Source organism: Jaculus jaculus, chromosome 12 (assembly GCF_020740685.1).
Source record: "Jaculus jaculus isolate mJacJac1 chromosome 12, mJacJac1.mat.Y.cur, whole genome shotgun sequence".
NCBI lineage: Eukaryota > Metazoa > Chordata > Mammalia > Rodentia > Dipodidae > Jaculus > Jaculus jaculus.
Genome location: NC_059113.1, coordinates 46,964,970 through 46,972,430, shown reverse-complemented (window position 1 = coordinate 46,972,430; position 7,461 = coordinate 46,964,970). Strand labels below are relative to the sequence as shown.

At 41.7% G+C, this 7,461-nt stretch overlaps 1 protein-coding gene across 1 annotated transcript; it reads left to right on the top strand.

Annotated features, from left to right (window-relative positions):
• The first annotated feature begins 6,343 nt into the window (after positions 1–6,343).
• LOC101618128 (protein kish-A-like) lies at positions 6,344–6,638 on the top strand. Its single transcript, XM_045131897.1, has one exon. It carries the CDS (start codon positions 6,344–6,346, stop codon positions 6,560–6,562), a length of 219 nt encoding a protein of 72 aa, XP_044987832.1. The 3' UTR covers positions 6,563–6,638.
• Positions 6,639–7,461: the final 823 nt, after the last annotated feature.

Genomic DNA, 7,461 nt, shown 5'->3' with positions numbered 1-7,461 from the left:
ATCAAGCATTTTAAAATTCTAGCTCTGTTAGCCTATGAAAGCAACAAGAAGCCAGTATGGACAAGTTAGAGAAAAAGGGAAGCACATAGAAAGATGAAAAAGCATTTGGGGCCGGAGAGATGGTTTAGCTGCTAAAGGTGCTTGCTTATGAAGCCTAATGATCTGGGTCACATTCCCTGGGACCCACGTAAGGTCAGATGCACAAGGTAATGCTTGCATTTGGAGTTTGTTTGCAGTGGTAGGAGGCCCTGGCGCATCCATACTCACTTGCTCTGTGTCTGCCTCTTTTTCTCTGTCTCTATCTCTATCTCTCAAATAAATAAATAAATATATAAGTTTTTCTTTTTTAAAGAGCACTTGTGAATCTCAAAACTGAAGGAGTAGAGTTTCACTGTCCTAACATGTCTCCTTTACTACATCTGCATGATGTGTCCATACCTTTTGCCATTGTCCTTCTGTCCTATATCTATAGGTGGCTAGAAGTAAAGCTCTGGCTGTACATAAAAGGAGTGTAACAGTTCACTCTCCAAAGATTCTTATTTCTCCTGGGAGAGACAGGACTGGTGACAATAAGCAGCTAAGTAACAAGGAAAGCTGTCTTTCATTCTCCTTAAGGTTTACTTTAAAAGGAGGAAACTAGAGCTAGGGATGCAGCTTAGTTGTTAGAGTGCTTTCCTGTCATGTAGGAAGATCTGTGTCCAATCCCTCGTACCACATAAACCGAGGGTGGTGGTGCGTGCTTATAATCCTAGCACTTGGGAGATGGTGGAAGACAAGCTGGAGTATGAGGGCAAAGCCCGCCTGGGCTACATGAAACCTTGTCTCTAAAATAACAAATAAATAAGAAAATGAATAAATAAGGACTTAGAATTAAAAAGATACAAAAGGGAAATGGAAAGTAGGAGAAAGAGATGAAGATCTTTGATTTAGTTGGGATGGAGGCCCAAAGAAGGGGCACCTTCCTTTTCTTAAAGAGCAGAACTCCTATGTCAGACTTGTGTTGGGCTGAGGGTTGGTCCTGGGACATCTGTGTGGCACCATAGAGTTCCAGGTAAGATTCACCTAGGATTAAATTGGTACTCTTTGATGGTGTGACCTTAGTAAAATAGCAAAGGTCATCTCCATTACAAGGGGAGATGCTAGCCCTTGCATGCCCAATCTGAAGAGTGGCTATGAGTGATTTTGGTGAGTGTAGAGGAGAGCATCTGGTGTACTGGGAGGTGGAGAGGCAGGCAAGCTCCCTACTGTTCGCTAGTTGGCTATGTGCCCATAATCCAAGTGGCCAACCTCAGTATCACTACCCTGGGCTGTTGGTACCTGTTATTTTCTTTCTTCCTTGATAAAACCATGCTTAGGATTCTTAAATTCTAGTTTTCAAAGGAAGTAGAAAGTAGATTCATTATGGAGTGAGCCTTCCCATTATATCATAGGTTTTCTTATAGGTGTACCTAAATTATCTTTCACATCCTTGCCTACTGTTTGGTCCTAAAATAGCAAAGGTTTGGACTCAGAGTCTCTGGTGAGCAGCTCTTATATAAAACTTCCCACTGACAAAGCTCATTCACTAGAATGGTGGGGCAACAAAGAAAGTGGGAGCCATTCACTTACCTTGTTACACCAATAATGTTTTTGCCAGAAGTGTTTTGGAGTCTCTTACTCACAGAAGCTCATCTTGTATTCTCCATGCTAAGGAATGCTCCACTGAGCCATCTTGGATCTTGAAAAGGATTACAGACAACATCACTAGGGTGGAGACCATATTTACAGTGGCTTGAGAAGATCTAAAGCAATACTAAAGTATGTCTTCATGGGTGTCCTGTAATGTCAACATACTTATAGACCAGCTCTACTTGGAACAGAACAAGTGTCTTTACAGATTACCTGCCATGATGGCTGTGCTTGCCTCACTGTTTCTCAAGGGGTAAGTGCCTTTATTAGTTTCTGAAGAGAAAAATATCCCTCCAGGGTATATAACCTTCCTTTGAGACCTACTTTTTTTTCCTGGTAATTGAAGAAGTCGCAGCATATACCAAAAAGATTAAGGCTTATGGAGGAAGGAATTACTTTTTTTTTTTTCTTTCACTTTTTCTAAGGTACTGGGCTCTTATGAGGTGCTGTTGAGGTAATATTCTGTGCTTCTTCAGCAGGGCTATGAAAAGGAATGGCGCCCTGAACATTTTGTTATTTTGGGCATACAAAACCAAGGGGCTTCCTGGTAGGGGTTATAGGTGCCTTTGTTTTGGAGAGCTTTGCTGGTCAGATGCTATATTCAGTGTGTGATAACGAGCACCTCTGGACATGTGAGGAAATAGCCACATGCCTTGTTAAGAAGTTAGGTTATATGCATTTCTTTATATAATGATTTGGATTAGCTTTGCTGTGTATAATATTATATAACTTAATCCTTACTAAATCCTTGAAGACTTCTGAGAGACTACCCTGTGAATGGAATACTGAGAACCCACGGTATGTTGAATAAAGACCTTCTTTTAATCAGTGACTTCAAAAGGGTCTAGAGATTTATGTGTAAACACCTTTGCCATCTATTCTCTTTGTGATATGGCTGGGACTGGCATCCCTGAAGTGTTGGCGATAATAATCTACCTCACTGCTATGTAATCCAACAACCACTACCATGGCAAGCATGTGCCTGCTGGATGACTGTCTGATCTCTCCTGAATCAGTGCTGTGACAGAAGACTGTGGCAAATAGAAAAGATACAAACAATGCACGGAGCTTCTTGCTTCCAGTATTTTCAATATCACTTTCTGAAGGCTTTCAATAGATGCCTCAGGTCATCAACATTTACTCAACATGTTTCACACCAGAGGAAAGTTTGCAAAAGCATGCAAAAATTAATATAGGAAAGCTCATGTCTTCAGTGAGGATGGTGGTTTTAATTAGGTAACCCCATAAACTCATGTGTTTTGAATGTTTGGTTCCTAGTTGATGTCAGTTTGGGAATTGGAGCCTTGATTGAGGAGATGTGTTCTTGAGGCAGGCTTATGTGCATTATGAACAGTTTCCCCTTGCCAGTATTTTCACACTCTCCTGCTGCTGTTGTCCACCTGATGTTGGCAAGGACGTCATGTCCAGTTTCTGCTTATGCCATACTTTCCCTGCCATAATGGACTTCCCCCTCAAGTCTATAAACCAAAATAAATGCTTTCCTCCCATTAGTTGATTTTAATTGGATGTTTCGTTCCAGCAATGCAAAGGTAACTGCAACAGGAAAATGTTGGATGTATACAGCAGTAGTCCATCATTAAACTGAAGTGGTATATACAAGATCAGGCTTGAGCAGGCCCTAGAGGCAGAAATAAGCTACATGAAAAAGTTGCCCAAATCTCTATAGTTCCTATGCCCATTACAATGTCTTTTGTCCTCAATCATGCACCAATGGCATGATGGGGTAGCCTATGACTGATTGACTGAGGAGGAGAGGACACGGGTATGGCTTGCAGATGGTTCAGCATATTATGCAGGAACCTTTCATGAATGGATAGCTACAGCATAATAGCCCTTTCTGGGAAAACTCTGAAGGACTGTGGTGAAGAGAAATCTTCACCATGGGGAGAACTTCAGGCTATGCACATGGCATACATTTTGCTTGGAAGGAAAAGTGGCCAGATGTGTGGTTATACACTGATTCATGGGCTGGGGCCAGTGGTTGGCTGGATGGTCCAGGACTTGGAAAGAGCATAGTTGGAAAGCTGATTGGAAAGACATTTGGGGAGGCATGTGTGGATAAAACTCTTGGAATGGGCAAAGGATGTAAAGATATTTGTTTCCTATATTTATGCTTATCAGAAGATGACCTCATAAGAGGATTACTTTAATCAAGTAGATAAACAAATCCATTCTGTGGATAGTGGTCGACTTCTTTTCCCAGCCCTCCCTGTCATTGCTCAATGGGCCCATGAACAAAGTGACCATGGTGGCAGAGATTAAGGTTATGCATGGGCTCAACAACATGGGCTTCCATTAACTAAGGCTGACCTGGCTATGACTGCAACAGAGTGCCAAAATCTTCCAGCAACAGAGACTAACACTGAGCTCCTGATGTGCCAGCATTCCTTGGGGTAACCAGTCAGCAACTTGGTGATAGACTTACTGCATTGGACCACACTTCCATCATGGAAAAGGAAGTGCTTTGCCCTTTCTGGAATGGATACTTATTCTGGGTATGGATTTACTCTTCCTGCATGTAGTTCTTCTGTTTAAACTACCATCCATGGGCTTACAGAATGTCTTATTCATCATCATGATATTCCACACAGTAATACTTTTCCTTTTCCAAGCCAGGGTCTCACTCTAGCCCAGGTTGACCTGGAATTCACTATGTAGTCTCAGGGTGGCCTCAAATTCATGGCAATACTCCTACCTCTGCCTCTTGAGTGCTGGGATTAAAGGCTTGCACCACCATGTCCAGCTATAGCCAAGGAAGTGTGGCAGTGGGATCATGCTCATGAAATTCACTGGTCTTACCATGTGCCCCACTACCCTGAAGCAGCTGGCTTGATAGAATGATAGAAGCACAAACAGCACAAACTAGCTGGAAATAGCCTGAAAGGATGGATTGGATGGGGTTCTCCAGAGGTTGTATATGCTCTGAAACAGTATCCTATGTATGGTATGGTTTTCCTGTAGCCCAGATTCATGGGTCCAGCAATCTAGGGGTGAAAATGGTAATGGTACAACTTACCATCACCCCAATTGACCCATTAGCCAAAGTTTTGCTTCCTATTCCTTCAACCTTATGCTATGCTGGCCTCAAAGTCTTGGTTCCAGGACAGGGAGTGCTTTTGCCAGGAAGCACCAAATATATTCCATTTAACTAGAAACTAAGACTCCCCCTGGCAATTTTGGGGTCCTGATGCTCTTAAGTTAACAGGCTATGAAAGGACTTACAGTGTTAGTAGGAGTTATTGATTCACACTACCAGGAGCAAATATGACTGCTTATCCACAATGGAGGTAAGGAAGAGTATGTCTGGAGTGCAGGAGATCCTTTATGACACCTCTTAGTGTTACCATGTCCTGTGATTAACATCAATGGGTAGTTACAACAATCTAATCAAGGCAATGTAATAAATTGCCCAGATCCTTCAGGAATGAATATATGGGTCACCTCTGCAGGTGACACCTGCTTAGATGCTTACTGAGGGTGCAGGAAATACAGAATTGGTAGTAGAAGTTAGTTACAAATACCAGCTAAGGCCATGTGACCAATTACAAAAGCAAGGATTGTAATTTTCATGAGTGTTTCTATCCTACTTTATTAAGAGGGTTTGTGCCCATGTACATCTATATTAAAATACTTTTGTTTTTCCCCTTTATCACTGTATCATGTAATTAGTATTGATTGAGATTATATCAGTAGATAACTATTATTGAGTTTAAAGTTAAATTATTGGATATAAGAGATTAAGCATTCTTCAGGGGACTTGCCATATGTTTTGGGAGAAAGATTGTGTTTCTGGTTATATGTGGGATAGTTATGTCAGGCAGAATTATGGCCTTGTTACTATCTTCATTTGGAAATGAAGTATGACATAAGGAGATGTGATTCGGTGTCAGATTGACAAGATGTAGACTTGTGATGGTTAAGCACTATTGTCAACTTGATCAGATTAAGAATTCACGTACATTCCTGAGAGGTTGCTTCCAGGAAATCTTGACTGAAGGAGGAAGTCTTTCCTCTAGAGTGAGTCCTTCTTCCAAAATGGGCAGCCCTTCTGGTGGTGGGCTATATATAAGAAAGCTGTGAGAGGAAACAGTCCTATTTTTCCCACCTGGCTACTTGTGTTACTTGCTAGTGAGTGCCTTCAATAATGCGTGCATCTATCCTGCTTGTCACTACTGGAACCAAGTTTTCTCAACCTTCCTATGTGGGCTGATGACCAGAAGCTCTTCAGGAAGCTTGCAGGCCTTCAGTGCTAGATTGGGCTGCTGAGGTATCCAGCCATGTGGACTGACCAGCTATTTGGTTCCTTGACTCTTTTTTTTAAAATTTTCTTTTGTTCATTATTTATTTATTTATCTATTTGAGAGTGACAGAGAGAGAGAGAAAGAGATAGAGAGAGAGAGAGATTGAGAATGGGCGCTCCAGGGCTTCCAACCACTGCAAACGCTCCAGATGTGTGTGCCCCCTTGTGCATCTGGCTAACGTGGGTCTTGGGGAACCGAGCCTCAAAACGGGGTCCTTAGGCTTCACAGGCAAGCGCTTAACCGCTAAGCCATCTCTCCAGCCCTCCTTGACTCTTAAGACTACAGACATAGGCGCATGGCCTTCTGCCGCGGGCCCGGAAGGGTGATGTGGCTGGGGCTCGGCCGGAGTCACTATGTCTGCCATTTTCAATTTCCAGAGTCTGCTGACCGTCATCTTGCAGCTTATATGTACCTGTGCTTACATCCGGTCCTTGACACCCAGCGTCTTGGACAGAAATAAAACTGGATTGTTGGGGATATTTTGGAAATGTGCCAGAATTGGTGAACGAAAAAGTCCATATGTCGTAGTGTGCTGTGTAGTGATGGCCTTCAGCATCCTTTTCATGCAGTAGCCTGGAAAAAGTAACACTTGAATTTCCATCATATTTCACTATAAACAAGGACTTGCCTTCAGAAATACTGGGAAGAATGGTTTACCCGCTTATCTCTGCACATGGAATGAGATAACTTTCCAGACGCTGTTCTCTATTTTCATGTTATTGGACCAATGATCTGTATAAATAGTTAAGATGCAACCATTTAATACAGAGTTTGAGAGCCTGTAACAATTACCTTCAGTGCTATTATTCAGTACAACATTCTGCAAATGTGCTTCTGTTTTGAAGTAAGGCAGCTTACAGGCACATTGTAGCACCAGAATTGGGAAGTGACTCCATTCCTTCCACTGGGACTTGGAAATGACACATCTCTACAGAATGGCTTGGAGAAAAATTATTTTTCTTGTTGTGGATTGGATTTGTATTACTAATTTTGCTTTTCACCTGACCATACTTTTATCCTTAACCAGAATACCTCTACTCTTAGGAAATTCTTCAGTTTATTTCAGGTTTTTAAAATATTTAAAACAAACCAGGCATGGTGGCATATGCCTTTAATCCCAGTACTTAGGAGGCCAAGGTCATAGGATCAGCATGAATTTAAGGCCAGCTTAGATCTACAGAATGAGTTCCAGGTCATCCTGGGCTAGAGTGAGACCCTATCTCAAAAAACCCAAAAAAGGTTTAAAACAAGCCTATGTAGTTCTTAAGCACTAATATAAATGGGATAACTTACAAGTAGAGGTGAGAAAATGTTCAAATTTAACATAAGTGTGAGGCCTCCGGTCAGGTGTGGACACATGATTCATGTGTGACCAGCTACCTGTCATTCTTTGAAAAAGACAATGTTGTTAAAAACAAAAATCAAAATTGAACAATTGTAGAATGATGATTCTAAATATTTTTTCCTTACA

Excerpts from the sequence above, each read along its gene's own strand:
- LOC101618128 (XM_045131897.1), top strand. The coding sequence starts at position 6,344 with ATGTCTGCCATTTTCAATTTCCAGAGTCTGCTGACCGTCATCTTGCAG.